Source organism: Eptesicus fuscus, chromosome 4, assembly GCF_027574615.1.
Source record: "Eptesicus fuscus isolate TK198812 chromosome 4, DD_ASM_mEF_20220401, whole genome shotgun sequence".
Lineage (NCBI taxonomy): Eukaryota > Metazoa > Chordata > Mammalia > Chiroptera > Vespertilionidae > Eptesicus > Eptesicus fuscus.
In genome coordinates, this window is record NC_072476.1 from 50,905,558 (window position 1) to 50,922,598 (window position 17,041).

At 43.1% G+C, this 17,041-nt stretch overlaps 1 protein-coding gene across 3 annotated transcripts in view; it reads left to right on the forward strand.

Moving 5' to 3' along the window:
- The window catches only part of EFNA5 (ephrin A5), a 284,206-nt gene that overhangs the window by 265,968 nt on the left and 1,197 nt on the right, over nucleotides 1–17,041 (forward strand). Inside the window, exons 3-5 of one of the 3 annotated variants that reach the window (XM_008144496.3) lie at nucleotides 8,386–8,451; nucleotides 8,844–8,924; nucleotides 13,788–17,029. In XM_008144496.3, the coding sequence (XP_008142718.1) occupies nucleotides 8,386–8,451; nucleotides 8,844–8,924; nucleotides 13,788–13,909 (269 nt within the window). In that variant the 3' untranslated portion in view covers nucleotides 13,910–17,029. Of the gene's footprint in view, nucleotides 1–8,385; nucleotides 8,452–8,843; nucleotides 8,925–13,787; nucleotides 17,030–17,041 lie in introns of those variants that run through there. The other 2 variants (XM_028149783.2, XM_028149784.2) reach the window with 2 other exon arrangements.

The following is a 17,041-nucleotide window of genomic DNA, read 5'->3' on the forward strand; positions in this document are numbered from 1 at the left end:
GACTAGAGACTGCTTGCTGAGGGACACTGCATGCAGAGGGAGCAGCACTGACAGAGCTGACGATATCTGTCGAGTCGTGACATGATCATCTGGATCTATGGGGATCCAGCACCGAGTTTCCAAGTGCAGTGTAAAAGTCTAGTGCCCCTCTAAAGTAGGCCAGACTTAATTTATTTCCAGGAAGGCTTACAGGGAAACCGAGGCCTAGGTGGGTTAAGCAGCTGATGGAAAGGCACAAAATAGGTGAGAACAGGTGAAAGTTCAAAGCATCATCATGCATGCACTCAGACCACTAAACCGTGTCCCTTCCAAGGCACCTCATCAAGGAAGAGAAGGATGAAAGTGATTATGAAAGATTCAAAGAAAGATCAACGTTTTTTTCTAGGCGCTTCTTTGAGTTGTATTACCTTGGTGACTTATTAGTAATTTCCTGCCGTGCTACATTAGTGCGGCATGCTAACAGCATCGTTTCTGTTACTACTGTACACGTAATAGGGCTCGTGGCCTTCTGTGCTTACCAGGCCGTAGCCACCCAATAGCACGTCACCCGGCGGCACCGGAGCCTGTGGAGAAGTTCCTCTCTGGGATTCTGGGAATTCTGCCTTCTGTCTGAGTTTTTGTTGTTGTTGTTGTGACTTTCATTGTGGCTTCCAGGTGAAGAAGAGTGTTTGTAAACCAATCAGTCTGCTTACCTATCTTCTTTTGTCAGATTACACCTATCTGGTGCAGCAGGTGAAATTCACCAAAATGACCACAAACAAGAGAAAAGAACCACCCGACCTTCATGGCCCGGGACTGTCATTTGAATAGCGTGGCCTTAGGCCTGCCGAGGTCTCAGAAACCGATGACAGCACTTAGCCTATTATAGGAAACTTAATTTTTTCCTAACTGTTCAAAGATGTTCAGTGATTTCTTTTTTTAAAATAGTAAAATATCCAATAAGGGGCTTAACTAAAGCTCCTCATGTTGGGGGTTTGGTTAACAATTGAAATGACATCTACATGTTACCTTGCTTTCTCTGCCTATGTGGAATGGATGTCTCCAGCCATAGCATGGAAGGATGAGATCAAGTCTAGGTTCAGAATCTGAGATTGAAGCCGACTTTAAAATTTCCTTAACTATAGAGGGAATTTTAAAAGCTTTCTCTGAAATCCAGGTTATTTTTTCTTTTTGCTCCTGCCTTACTAGATATCAAAGTATATGGGACAAATCATAAGCTGATTCAGGAGGCAGTAGAAACAAGTTTGTTGTCTCCGAGCTTTAGAAAACAAGGACAAGTTTGCTCACACTTCAAACAAATGTGTATAAAAGCATGATAATGCCCTATTTGTTTATTCCTACAAATCAGTGGAAAGAAACTTGTCCTCAGCCTTTTATTTGAGGTCGCTAAGAAAAAGTAATTGATCTACTGAGGCTCAGCTGCAGGAATTTAAATAATATTCAAGTTAGCATTTACAGTGAGAACTGTGCCCGAGGGGGCAGAGAGCTGGGGAGGGGAGCAGTGGGTGCCTGGTGGCACCTCCTGTTTTCTCTTTTGTCTGAGGCTGCACAGCTGGAACTCATTTTACTTTGCTTGCCCTGAACTTTCCTCTAATTATTTGTCCCTGTTTCAGTTCCCTCGTGTTGTAACCAAGTTTTAGCTTGCAGTGTGTGTCATTTTACCCCTATTGTATTGCTGGAAACACACCACTCTCTTCCTTTTCTAGTTTTTTAAAAAGAAACATCTCCAGAGCCATTATCAAAGTGTCTAATATTTGCATGATATTTTACATTTCTCCAAGGCTTCCACCTTCACTTAGTAACCTCATTTTCAAACTTTACGTCTGGGACTTTGACCTTAACCTGCCAGTGATTGAAGTCTTGAGACACTGCGGGCGGCAAGCGGTGAAATGTGTGGGCAGATGGAGCCAGCTCCTGTGGGTGCCCATTGGGTGCAAGTTTGATAAACCTGGGGCCAGGAGCACATTAGTAAAACATGTGACTTCTAAAATCTCAAAAGGTAGAATGGGGACATATATTCCATCATGACTGGTGATTATGCGCTTCATGTGAAAATAGGCATTGTGCTTGTGCTCTTTTTACAAGGGGCAGATGGCCAGTGGCAAGTTGGTGCTGGGGTATTCTTGCCTAACTTTTGTTTTAAGACGTTTTCTGAGGGTGTGGTAACCATTTTCCAAGCCATCCATTTGGCTTCAGTTAATCTCTGTCCTATTCCCCACCCTCTACCCACAAACACAAAATGGATTTTATTGAGGCCCAGTGCATGAAATTCATGCACTTGGGGCGGGGGGAGTGCACCCTCTGGGAACCCTTGTGGGATGTCCAATTGCCATCTTAGGCAGTCAGGCATCCTTAGCACTGCCGCAGAGGCGGGAGAGGCTCCCGCCACCACCACTGCCCCCGCACTTGCTAGCCGTGAACCCAGCTTCTGGCTGAGTGGCGCTCCCCCTGTGGGAGTGCACTGACCACCAGGGGGCAGCTCCTGCATTAAGCGTCTGCCCTCAAGTGGTCAGTGAGCATCATAGCTACTGGTTGTTCCGCTGTTCGGTCGATTTGCATATTAGCCTTTTATTATATAGGTTTATATTCTGGAAGACATTTTCAGTAGTATTATGTATTTGCATCGGCTTAACTTTTTCAGTATTTACTGTGAAAGGAATATGAATGCTTAATTCTGCCATCACCTAATTTGCACATATCTGTGTTGTATGTTAAACCACATGAAAACCTACAGAGGAAAAACTGGGCTGTGCTAACAACTAATAGCCTATCTTTTCCTTTGACTTGCACAAATTGAGAAATATTGCCTGTGGCAAACATAATGGAAAACTGCATTTTTAATGCTTCTGCACACAAGGAGGAGGAGGGAGGGAAAGGGAGGAGGAGGAGGAACAGCTGACTGTTCTTAAAAAAAAAACTTCTCAAAGTACCCAGACTGACAAGGGACACAGAAAAGGAGAAGGATCTGGACTTTGGGAATTTGGAATTAAGACTTGAGGGTGAATAAGGTTAGGCAGAGATGTTAATACTGACTAATGAGTACTGACTAATGAGTACAGTATTGGGCCTGAACATGTAAGAATGTATAATATGAAAGTCTCACCCCTCTCCTGCTAAACTTCCAGTGGGTGTTGGAGAAGGTTGTTACCTTGATTATTTTTGTGTTGCTTGAAATCTCATCTGTTTGTATTAATTTGATAGCCTGTTTAAAAGATAACATAGGAATTTTTTGATATGAAGAGAACTTTTAACTTTCAGATACTTTTAAGCCTACCTTTACATTCTATTTCTCATGTTTGAGAGAAAGCATTCCTTCTTATGATTTAAGTTTACATTTTGAATCAAAGATCATGTAGGTTTACCCAGCAATTTGGATTTAACGTGAGACATCATGTTAATTGCAAGGAACAACACAGGTTGGCTACATTAGCAAAAACAAACTAAGTGGCATGGGATGGAAAATGAAAAACAGTTTTTAAATGCTGGAGGGAAAACAAATAGATAGATCTTGTAGTGTTTCTTCAACAGAAGTTTATAATTACCACTCTTCGAGGCCTGTTTTAAGGGAACTTGTACCAGGAGCTTGAGAAGTTGTTTAGACAAGGCAGCAACACGAGGAGGGACCTGCTCTCTGAGCAAGGGCCAGGCGGGCCTGGAGCCGAGCACACACCAGTGTCTTAGTTCTTAGGTCGCAAGTCAGCCGTGGGAAGCCTCTGATTGCCTGGAATCAGTTAGCTGTTGAGAAACATATTACTCCACAATTTGTGGCTAAGCCAACATTTATTTTTTTCACAGTTTTCTGTGGGTGAGAAATCCAGGAGCAATTTAGCTGGGTCCTCTGGGTCTGCGTCTCTCACAGGCGAGTCAGTTCACCACTCAGCTAAGGACCCTCATTCTAGCTCACTCACGAGATTGGCCGTGATTGGACTCAGTTCCTTGTGGGTTGTTGCACTAAAGCATCCATTTTTTGCCATGTGGGCCTCTCCATCAAGAATCTCACATTATGTCACTTTGCTTCATGAGTACGAGGGAGGGAGGGGGAGAGAGAATGTGTGTGTCACAGTTCTTTGCAACATAATCACAGAAGTGACATCCCATTATTTTTTGCTACGTTCTGCTCATTAAAAAGGCAATAAACTAGATCCAGCCCACTCTCAGGGGAGGTGAATACAGGACAGTGGCATCAAAGGAGGTGGGGGTCACGGCAGCCAGGTCAGAAGCTGCTGACCACAAGCTCGATGCCAGTATTCTCTCACGCATCAGACTCCGAGTGAATTGTGACGTGAATATCCCATGTATTTGCAGTGCTGAATGCGGCTTTTGGAAGTACTGATTTGAGGGCATTGAGTATGATCCTTTTATGTATCAAATTGGCTGGTAAGTGCTGAGCAGTGCTCACCTGAGCCCCAGGAGACCCAGGAGACAGGTTTGCAGGAAAGGCTGAACGCAGAGCCCCTGGCTGAGGTCACGGGAGAGAGTGAAGATAAGCAGCCCTCGTGCCTTATTAGCATGATGCTGTGGGCACGGAGACCCAGAGGGCCCCAGGTACTGTTTCACTGTGTGCTGGAAGGTTTTCATTGGTACTTTGCAGATCATTAGGGGGAAGGGGCCCTATGGTTTGATTATTATACAGTTGCTATTAAGATCATGGAGTGGGAGGTTGTGCTTGTTTAATGGTCCCCATTCCCCTATTCTCAGCTTCCTGACTCCAAGTGTACATTTTTGGCAGTAAACTGAGTAAATGATAGGGTTTGGGATTATGTGACAAATGTGTAAGACATGAGTTGAATTTCTCATTTTGAGTTGAATTTCTCATTTTAATTTGACAAATTCCATTAGAATAATCCATGTATCTTTATAGGAAGAGTTCAGGTCTAGGTTTTCTTCACCTGTTAACACCTCATCTTGGTTGCTAAACCTTCCATTTGGGAACTTGGGGACAATTCAGTGGCCATTGGTCAGCTTCCGGGGGATCTGTGAAGCCTTGATGAATTTCCCTCTGACACACATGTCTGGAACACCCTCATATTCCCAGACAAAGCTAACTCCCTGCCCAAAGCCATGCTGGCAGTACATGCAAGCCTCGGTTACTACAGGGATCCCGCCTGGTGCCTACACTGTGGTTCATATTTATGGCCCCAGATGGAATGAGCACAGCGCAAGGATAGGGAGTTAAGTCTTATATACCTTTGCTTCCACAGCACCTGATAGGGAAACTGGCACATAGTAGGGATTTTAAAAGCATTTGGATGGATGGAGCTGAAGTAATACATATTGATAATTATTCACTATTAAATTTCTAAGGAAAGCAGCATGAGAACTTAAATTTTGTCTTAACAAAGATAAAGTTGATCATTATAAGGTGATGTTTCTAGCCCTAGCCGGTTTGGCTCAGTGGATAGACAGCCAACCTGTGGACCAAAGGGTCCCAGCTTCGATTCTGGTCAAGAGCACTTCCCTTGGTTGCAGGCTCCTCCTTAGCCTGGGCCCTGGTCAGGGCTCGTGCAGGAGGCAACCAATCAATGTGTCTCTCTCATGTCGATATTTCTCTCTGTCTTTCCCTCTCTCTAAAAATCAATGGAAAAATATCCTCAGGTGAGGATTAAAAAAAATAATAAAGTGATGTGTCTAGAATCATAGGGATTAAAAGCTACCTCCTACAAAAACAGGCACATTTTAAGTTTTTTACTCCCTCACATCCATCTTCAATTTTTTTCCTCATAATTGATCTTGAGAGGATTTTTTTTTGTAATTTACTGTATGAATATTACATTTTCAATTCCTCTATTTTGTGTTTTTAATGCTCAATCTTTGGCTTTTTACTAGTGACTAGTAAAGTACTTTGATATTATCTTATAGTTTCAAATACTACAATAATATATTACTAATAATCTATATTTATAAATGATACAATTTGCTTCAAATACTAATATATTACTAAATATACATTTATAAATGATAAAATTATAAATATAGCTTCAAGTACTACTAATAATATATATTTATAATTGATATAATAGCTTCAAGTTCTAATAATATATTACAAATAATAATCTATTTATAAATTATATAAAGGCATGTTACATTGGTCAGCCAAGGGTTAAGAAATCTGGAAAATACCATGGAAGAAAGACACACTCTCGCTTTTTTAAGCTTTGCATTGAAAAATGAGTTTTGCCGATATATGGAGAGAGGTTTTTATGCTTTTTGGTTTTCAGCATGGTAAATAAGGAAGCCGACGTAAACTGACTGAGCAAGGCTCACCCACTGAGGTTGGCTCTAAGGGTTAAGAGTTTGCTTTATGAGCTCAGGTCAGAGAGTGTAGTGTCAATTGACTTCATGTACTCTGCATTGTGTATTCACAGTATGTGTTTATACTCTTCGCTCAGACTTTTTTTCTAAGAATTAGAGGCTAACAGTGCCATAGGTTGTCAGTCACATTATCGTTACAGCCTTTCTGGTTTCAGGGAGGCGATGAGGAACTAATGGAGGAGTTTGATGGGAAAGAGGTTTTATTTTGTGTTAAATAGAAGTACATTTTACATTCTTAATTTACAGACCAATGTAACTCATCCAGTAGCTAAGGCTAATTGTCCCTCTTGGAGAGCTGGTGGGAGAGCTCTCTTCAGTTTTTTTTTCCTGGACAGCTTATCAGTGGTTGCTGTTTAATTATTACAGTGATTTTTTTTTTGTCCTGCATTTATAGGATTTCTCCTACATCTAAATCTGCCCGCTTTCTCACACCACCTCTCACACAAAGACATAAACAATCTCAAGAACCCACGGTTTTCCTAATGAACTGGGGTCACCTACGTGGACTGTATTTGGGATGCACATTTGCAGTTGGGGTCCACAGGAAGGACACCATTTCCTGGACCAAACCACAGAGGGCAGATACTGTGCCCTAAATAACACACTAGTTACTGTCAGTGTCAGTAGAGGGAGTTTTTCCGACTTTGATTTAATGAAAGCCTCCAGCAAAGCCAGCTGTTAACACTTCTTAACTGCTTGTCAGAGTAAACGAACTTGGGAGATGGGAAGGGCCAAAAACATTTTATTTTTTACCTTTGTCTTAGAATTAAGAGTTTTCTGCAGGTATCAAAGACTGATGCTCGGATTCTTTGCAGCTTGATGTCTGTTAGGTAGTGAATTTGTAAGTTCTCCTCTAGGATGGGGATCTGGAATTACAGGAAGAGATTCGTGTAAAATTAGTTTGAAATTTGCATCTTAAATCCTCTCACCTTCAAAATAAGCATTTTCGTTTTCTGGGCTCCCCCCCCCCCCCCCCCCCCCCGGGAAGCATAGCAAAGGGTAAAAATCAAGGAGGGAGAAGGCACACCACACACCAGCCGTCTCTGTCACTGAGGGCATCACCAGACGGATTGTTAGCCATGTGTGTTTTGATTGATGTCATCTGCTCTGAACAAAGAAACCACTTGAAGCAAGCGCATAGGGAGGAAAGTATGCAGCGCTCATTTCTGTCATTTCTAGGATGCATAGTAAACACATGTGATGGTCCCGGGTCCTCCCGCCCTGGGAGATCCCTTTGACATTACCCTGTGCATGCTGAGGGGAGATAATCTTTCAAACGCAGGGAGAGGTTACGGTCTTATTGTCCTGAGGAGGAGAGGAAAGTTTCTTCCTCCAATGATTTATAACTCGAAACACGTTGTCATGTTTCGGGTAAGCCCACTTTATTAATTCCATCCTTCTCTGTGGCACATTTTTGAAAATAAACGTGCCATTGCATCGCGCTGTCTCAATAGCATATTGTACTTATAATGGCGTGAGGGAAGTGGCTGGGCTCGGCTTAGTCGTATAGAACTCGGAGCCAAGCTCTGAGCAGACCCTCTAATTGAATTACCTGCAAAGCACTGACAGACAGGCTTTCAGGACAGACAAAGCTTTGCTTTCTGCAGCAGAGGCAGGTCGTGGTTAAGTTGCCCTCGTAACTATCTGTGGTTGGTTTTTGCCAGCACTTTCACCGTGGGCTCTGCTGGCCCCCTGAGCCCTGCAGCCGAGGAGGAGGCGGAGCTCTGTGAAAGCGGGAGGGCTCAAACATTATCTTCTTATTTTAGAGAAAATTGATAACAGATCAAGTTAAATGGAAGAGCCTTTGAAATAAAAATCCAAAGCATTTTCTGTAGATTACCAACATTCTTGCGTGATTCTTCATCATATTGAAAAGAGAACACAGGGGTAGGAAAGTAGCTCCTTCTGTAAGACTCTGTGCCAATCTGAAATGTATTTTTGTTTTAACTTCTGGGAAGAATTAGAGTTTGCTCCGTTTATTCAGGAAAGAATTGATTGCAGACCGCTTGCATTTGAAAATGAAGAGTGATCATCTGTTGTCTTCTCCCCTCTCTCTTCTTGTCTTGTCCGCAGCCTCCGCAATCCAAGATAACGGAAGAAGGTCCTGTCTAAAGCTCAAAGTCTTTGTGAGACCAACAAGTAAGTTCCCTCGAATGAGCTTCAGAGGGTGGCTTCACTGCGCATGCTTGATTGTGTGGTCTGGTTCACAGCGGTAACACTTTTTTTACTGTTAAATCCTGTGTGGTATCTGTTTTGTATATCAACATTCATGTTTTAGTTTTCATCAGATTTTTTCTCATCATTCTTCATGATGCTTTTATTTTTAAGTACACAGCAGTTGCTAACTTGTTGTTTCTTAGACTGTTGTATGTGCACAGCAAATGGGAACAATATTGGCATTTTGATACATGCCATTGATTGTAAAACAATCTACATAAATAAAAGGAAAAAAATTAGAGAGAAAGAAAGAAACGGGAGTTTAAGGGTGTCTGCACTAACATATTTGGCTGTTATCTCTATTTTTGTTATAGATAGCTGTATGAAAACTATAGGTGTTCATGATCGTGTTTTCGATGTTAACGACAAAGTAGAAAATTCATTAGAACCAGCAGGTTAGTATGCTTAGAGAATCTCTTTTAACCAATGCATCTCTCTGGTGCTTCAGTACTTTTTTTTCCTTTCTTCCTCTCTGCATGTTTGCATGTTAGAGTTGCTCTGCTTTTTGCTCATTGCTAGCAATGCTAATATTACTTATATTCTACCTCATTCCTCCAGTATCTGTGTAGTGCATGGTAGATAAAATGACTTTTCTTTTTTTGGATATGGGTTTGATATAACACAGTATCCTAATGTAGAGCCCCATCAGAATGCTAAAACCTCACTACTTTTTACCATCTCCTCCGAGCATGCTGGTGAGTCACCCTGAATATTAATGGATCTGTTTTCATGTAAGACAAAAGCATTTCTATTGTATATGCTTATCAAATTTTCTTATACATTATGTCCAAATCTACGGATAAAATAGTAACTAATTCAACATAACTTAGTTTTCTCTGGAAATTCACATGCATCACTGAAGTGATCTAAAGAACTTTATATTTCAAGTATTATTTGTGCTATTATTAATAGTCACGGATTTGGAGAAGTATAATCATGTTGCCTCCTAATGCTACAAATTCACACACCTACTGCTCCCACAAATGTATTTGTCTATCGAGCCAAATGTGATCCTTGATTAATAAGACAAAATAAATCTACCGTATTTTCCGGCGTATAAGATGACTTTTTAACCCAGGAAAATCTTCTATACGCCCAGTCGTCTTATACGCTGGAAAATACGGTAAATATATATTTTTTTCTCTATTACTAACTTCTACACACCCAAACTTTCCCATCATTGCAGAAAAAGAAACACCCACAAAAACACTCGTCGAAGCATTTATACTGGAGATAATGTAAACTGTTCATTTGGTTATAAATCCAATCTGGCTATTTAATGCACATCTAGACTGACTGTGAGGAGTGGGGGCCCCTGTCCATTGTTCACTGAGGAGTGTGCCTTAATTCCCCCGTATGCTGGCCTTCCTCTGGTCTCCTTTAATGACCTCAAAGCTTAAGGGAAATAAAATTATTTCCTCTCCACAGAAAGATGTGAGTTCTGCCCCCACTTTGGTAAACAGATACTTTCTTTCATCTATTTGCAGTAGGACTTCTTTCTTATTGTCCTAGAAATTATCCTTTGAGCATTATTACTGGGACACACAGTCAATGAGCCTTAGGGAAACTTAGCCTGAGTAAGTGTGGTGCCTCAGGACATACAATAGCTTTCCCATTGTAACTGACAGGCGGAGTTAGGTTTTTTCCCCAAGCATTCTTGTTTTTCTAAGGCAGGCGTCTTACCCAGAGCACAAATGAGAGGTGTGCACAATAAGCTCTCAGAGGCCCTAGTGGCTCCCTAGGGATCAGTTAGCCACTTTAGAAAGTTGCAAGGAATAAGGGGAGACATTTTAATTGTGTCCTGGAAATCTGGAAGCATCTCTGTGGCTTTTCAAGGCACCAGACTCCTCACAAGCTGGAGGACCCAGGCCATCGTAGGATCTGTGAGTTCAAGGGGATCTCCTGGAAGGACCCTAGTTACACTCTTCCTTTCGTAACTGAGACTTGCCCAGGTCACATAGTTAGTTAGAGACAGATCCAGGCTTCTCTCATCTCCCATTCCAATGTTAATATAAAAGAGTAGGATCCTCTCCTGGCTTTGCTAATGTCACGCATAGAATGACTGGCAAAGTTAGGCATGTTATCAACATAACTTACCCTGAATTATGATTTTCCGATGCATGCTGTTAGCGAATGTAGGCGTATCTTTCCAGTATTCTTTTTCCAGGTAAATTCCATTGCCTAGCAAGAAAGCTAGAGGCTGTTTAGAAATATAACAGATAGTATGTTTTCCTCCGCTACTGAAGAGGCCATAGGAAAAGGCAACATACTGGGAGGTGTTCATACGTGAGCATATTTCACTGTCTTTTAGGAAATAGGCTCTTTTCCACTGAGCACTTAAAAATTCCTGATTGCCCCCGAATCAATGCACACATAGCTGATGGAAGGTTGCAGAATGTAGTCAGGGAGAGAGTGGAGGGGAATGTACCTGCACAGGTCTACATGCCGGGAAAGCTCCTGAGTTAGCCATGGCTGTGCTTAGGGCTTTCTGGTGAGCATCTTCACAGAAAAAGTAAGACGAAGTGGCCCTACCACCCCTGGCTATATAAATAATAGTTTGAGTACTTCACCTTGTTCCTTAGAAAATTCAGTCCGACTTACAGCTGGGCAGCACGGTGTTGAAGGGCTAAGTGTAGGCCCAGACTTTGAGTTCGTCAGGCCTGGAAGGACTCCACTGCATGCTCTCGGCACCATGTACTAATTCACCTGTCTTCGGAATGTGTTGTGTTTGATGTTTGCTTGCACACTCTGCCTGCCAGTTTCTTATCATCAGGGATACAGGATGATCTCAGGGCAGACATGTGCCATGTAATATGCTCCAAATCATCGCTGGGTTACCTGGGTGTCCTCCCAGTTAACCATGGAAACCCTCGTGTGGTGGAATCCTATTCGGGAGGCAAGACTTGGCTGCTGAAGAGGAATATTTTCTTCCTCCAAGCCGCAGTCACTGTTACGAGTGTTAGAAAGTCATGTTTACTGTGGGTGTAATTGCCATTGAGGTAGATTGTGCTTATGAATTCCCTCGTGGAATTCTAAAATTGTTCTGATTTACCCAAATGGCAGCAGGTTTCTCATTCTGCTTCTCGGGCGCCACAGGCTCTCCCAACAGCGAGGCCCCGTTTTCACCGAAGCGTGCTTTGTAGACTCCCGAGCCAGGACCAGCCTCAGGCAGGGAGAACCGTGATGCCTAAAGGCACAGATTTTCCCAGTGAGAGCAAGAGGGTACCTGCCGACAGGACTGAAAAGCACCTGGAGCCTCATGCTTCACTTTAGGAAAAACAAGTGCTTTCCTCTCAGTGTCCTGCGGACTCATTCACCCTGCCTTGTGCTGTGGGCTGGAGCAATGGACGGCCCTCGCTGAGCTCCCTGGAGGGACAGGCAGGGCTGGTCCCCTTCAAGCTCACACGGAGGACCTAAGTGTTACGTGGGTATGGTAATAGCTTAGTAAAAATAAGGTGGAGAAGAACCCCATAGCTGGTGTAACTTCAGGTGTATAAAAAGCACTCCATCCTCAGGGTTTCTAGGTTATTTTCACAATTAAGCCTGCAGTACTCTATTCTGATTGACACCACAGTGGTGCTCTTAAATGATGTGAATTTGAATTTCAGGGCTATTAAGAGCATTTACATCTACCTCCTGTTAACTACAGACGGAATACCTTCGCAAAGCTGAGAGAGAAGAGTCTACGAGTATTGGGCTAAAAGCTGTGGGGCTTTATATTTTCCTCTGCATCCATTTAACTTCCCATTCCTGCTTCCTAACCTTTTCTAGTCTCCTGAGCGAATAGCCACTCTCTGCAGGTTTGCTGAGGGCCAGGAGAGGGGAGCCACTCTGCCTCAGGGGCGCAGCGGCTTCTGTGCAAGGACAGGCTAACCTAAGAGCCCTCCAGGGCAGAAGACGCACAGCTGAAAAAACATACTTCTTAGTTCATATTGGGAATGAACAGATATGCCCCCACTGACATATCGGAAGCAGGGGCTTGCAAAGGGGTCACTTTAGGACAAATAAGAAGGGAGTGTGCCTCTACCCAGAGAAGGAAAAGCATCCTTCTTGTGACGTGAAAATGTAAACAAATGTAGTTGATACATTAAGGGGTTTGAGGTAGGCCATTCAGGGATATTTAGGGGTTATCCTTTCAGGTCTGCAAAATTGAGAGCAAACACTAGAGTCTCCTTTGTCACCGTTCTCTCTGAATGACTGGGGAGAGAAGCCAGGGTGACAGACAATGGCTGAGCTCCTACAGGAAGGGTCCATTGGTGCTAAAATAAAATCTACCACAGAGCCCCACTGTTAGTCCCAAGGACACGTAGTCTAAAAGCGTGAGTTAGGCCAGGTGGAAGGAAGGAGGTGTACAAAGCCTCCAGTCTATCTTTGGGTACTAATTGCTGCAAAGTTCCTGTTTCAAAGTTAAGCCGGTTAATCATGCAGATCAGGAAGTCTCTGGAAAGTCAGAGGCAGCCTCAGAGAACACTTTCTAGCTAAATAAAGGAAGCTTACCTCACTTAATCCATTTTATGTAGAGGAGAATTTGCATCCACGCCGATCATTTTTGTGTGCCATGCTTCAGCCTGATAAAAGCAAAAATAGTTAAGTTCAAGTAATTTAATCCCAGCGCTACCGGGTTTGTAATGGAAATAGCACCGTAATTGATGCCTAATTGTAAGCAAACCAGTGGGCACTGGTGTAGTCAGGTTTAGCGGGCATTAGGTATGGTTTATTTTTAAATGCTGTTGTTTTGGCATTTGATTTTTTCATATTTGAAAATTCATCTAGGCTTCCAACAACCAGGCATTCAACACTAATCCTATGAAACTGCTTAAATGAGGAAAACGGGTAGCCAATTCCGGTTAATCACTAATATGCCAACATAACTGCCCCCACCCTGGACACATGACTTGTTTCTCCGTGGCACGTTGGGTTTAAAAGGTCCATTCAGATATCTCAGGTTTGTGCAAGGTGTGTCTGACTGCCGGCTAACCGGAGGAGCTCATGTGCCAAAGGTTACATACAGTGTGTGCATAACCCTCCACCCCCTCAGTTTTTAAGGAAACTTCATATTGCTGAGAAAGTCCAATTTCCTCTGCTTCTCCTTTGTTTGCTGTAAATAATGAGTGATTATGCAGACATGAAAGTCAATGGTGGCACAAGGTTCATTACCTTACTTTGCAGAGGGTGGCAAGGTCTGAACAGCAGGCTGCTGCGAGAGAGTTATTAAGGATGTGAAATCTCATTGGAATGTGTGCTTTCTGTTTGAACAGATGACACCGTCCATGAGTCAGCCGAGCCGTCCCGTGGCGAGAACGCGGCACAGACACCCAGGATACCCAGCCGCCTTTTGGCAATCCTACTGTTCCTCCTGGCGATGCTTTTGACATTATAGCACAGTCTCCTCCCGTCACCTGTCACAGAGAACACCAGGGTCTTGGAACACCGGAGATCCACCTAACTGCTCATCCTAAGAAGGGACTTGTGATTGGTTGCTTTGGCAGATGTCAGATTTTTGTTTTCTTTCTTTCAGCCTGAATTCTAAGCAACAACTTGGGGCCTGCGGGGGCTAACGTAGTTGCTGCCTCCCTCGCCCCACCCCAGCCCTTGCCCTTGACTTTTCTCACCCCTTCCAAATTAAATGGACTCCAGGTGAAAATGCCAAATTGTCGTAGTGACACCGGTGGTCAGCAGCGCCTGTGCACTCTCCTGTAAGAGCTCCCCTTCTCCAGCGCCCTGTGTCAGCAGCATGTGGCCGAGGAAGAATAGTGGCAGATGCAGCCAGGGATGGCGAGGCCCAGGAGGGTTCTTCTCTCCCATCCAATATTTATGCCTTTTCATTCAGGACTGTAAGAGAATCGTGCAGGCCATCATGTCACCATGTCAAGTCCAGAGGGGAGGTATTAAGGACAGATATAATATTACACTATTTCCTCTAGGGTGTGTAAATGAACAGGCTTCTAAAAGGTTGAGACACTTTTTTTTTTTTTTAGATGACTGTCTTGACAGCAAAATGTGTGCTCCATAAAAGAAGCCTTTTTTTTTTTTTTTTCTCTAGGCGGTGGGTAGGGTGCCGGAATGCTAGCACAGAGCAAGTGCGAGTGACATCAGAGAAAACTTAGGTTTGGTGGGGGTGTGTATGTATGAGTGCCTCTAATTTTTTTGGTGACTGGGCGGTATACACCAGATTATTTTTCCCCTTTGACTACAGATCACCATGGTGCTACAACTATTTTTGTTTTTAAAGAAATTCAAAGAGGCATTTTTATGACTAAAGTGACCTTCCCCAAGGCTGACAAGCCAGGGTTGATGAGTGCATAATGGAATAGCTTTGAATTCTCCTCTGGGGCACACTATGTACCAAGGAACACATGTCCGTGGCCAGAGGAGAGGTGATTTGGCTTTGCTGGAGCGCCAGTCTGCCGTGGCCTTTCCCCGACTCCCACCCTAGCACCCACGTTTTGCTCCACACTCGGTGACGACAGGGGCTCGGACACAAACCCCTGGCACCAGGAGAGTCAGTCAGCACGACCTGGGAGGGCTAAAGGGAAATTTGGAATAAAAATTCCAAAGTGTGGAATAAAAAAAATTCAAGTGTTGATTTTATATTCTTTCCCTTTCTGACACAGCCTGGAAGCGTAGGGGGAACATGTGTTTATCTGTGGGAGATAAACAAGATGGAGTCCCAAAGACTTTAACAAAATATTTTTTTAAAAATCCACTAGAATAGAAAATACATTATTTAGATATACTTTATGCTGAGAGTGTATATGCTTGTCCTATTTAAACTTGTGAGAAAAAGTGGTATCCCTTGATACATTTAGAAATACGGAGGCTATCTTGTTTCCTTGTGGGGGTGGGGCGGAAGGAGAAGAAATGCAGGATGACCCTGTCGGTGTAAGGAATCTCAGCATGGCCAGCAAGGGATGTTTCCAGTCAGTTACCAGGAAATGCACGCCTTGGGGGTTTCTACCGGTGAGGCTATCACAAACTTTGAACTCGGAAGCCTAGACAGGGAAGAACGGCAGACCAAGGGAAAAGAAATCTTGCCTTTTCTGCTATTGCACGACATATCAACAGAAAACATGCCTTTCGAAATAAAACAAAAAAAAAAAAAACGTGAGATGTGAACAATTGGAAGAATTCCAGGAAAACAAGTGATTTTTAAAAATGTATGTGTTAATAATAAAAAAAAGAGGGGTCCTCTGATGGACCGATTCCGTGAATGGGAACTTGGTAAGCACCAGGAGCAGCTCTGAATTAGAGAAGTAAGTGCAAGAAGGCAGCTCTAACGGCACTGCTCCCTGGAGAGTTGTGCACGTGTTGAAATGTAACCTGGGCTTACCTGATCTTTTTGGGGGGATGTTGCTGGGTCTATGTGCCCTGGAAACCAGTGAGTGGGGCCGCCGGCCTCGCAGATACAATCGGTCCTGGCCCCCCAGACATCAGGGCCTTCTCGGGAGTGGCATGGCCGAGTCTTGTCACAGAGGCAGCCACCATTTCGCTGCAACAAAAAGTTCACAGCATTGGATTCTTTTTTTCCTTCAACTGTTTATCTGCTCAGCACTCTCAGTAATGTCCAATAACACTTCTTTTTATGAATAGTTACAGGCTTGTTGGTCCAGTGGGATATGGGTAGGAGGGAAAGAGATACCTTCTAAAATGGATCAATAGTCAGAACCAAAATAATACTGCATGTTCTATAACCACAAGGAAATCAAATGATCCTGTAATGATGCCAGTTAGTCATAACTACATTAGCAGTGCTAATTTCATTTTAGAAATGGTGACTTTTGTGGTTTTCCTAGCATTTGTCTCTAACAAATGATGAAATAATTACTCATGGCCCTCTCTGCCGCTCTCTTTCATTTTTCACAGTGAAATTAGACCCCTTCCCTTCACCATTGTGCCACTGCAAATTAAGTTTAAAAAAGAAAAAAAAAGAAAAAAGTAGCAAGACTACCCACACCAGTAGACAGTGTGCTTCTCTACCTATAAAGTGATGTAACTGTAGGTCATGCTTGCCGCGGAGTTTTCAAGATGATTGGTATCAGGCAGTTTTCATCTTGTCCAAAAAGTGCTGGTGGCCTTTTGTGGTGTCGTGACAACCCTCTGGGGGCTTAGGAAAATGTCGATGCAACTTTGTAGGAGCTTTTCATTTCAAAAAAACAATTCAAAAGTCTGAAGGGCAGCCTTCGCTGCCTCTCAGCCCGTTAGTCAGACCCCAGCGACCTTTGCCCCTGGTTGCCTAGGGCTTTGCAACATGAAGCAGGGAAATGAGGATCTGTCTGTTTAGTGGATACCGTGTATCCTGTAATAGGCCAGGTAACAGTTTGTGTTAGTTTAGACTCTTGTTTTGTACTGTACTTTCTTGGGTGGCAGAGGAAAGAAAAGTAAAACATAAAAAACAAAAAAAGCAGCAACAACAAACAAAAAAAACTGCGTTCTTTAAATTCTGTATTAGCAACCTCTGTTGTATATAGTGTTTGATAATAAAGTATTAATTTGATTCTTATGTCTTTTGTAA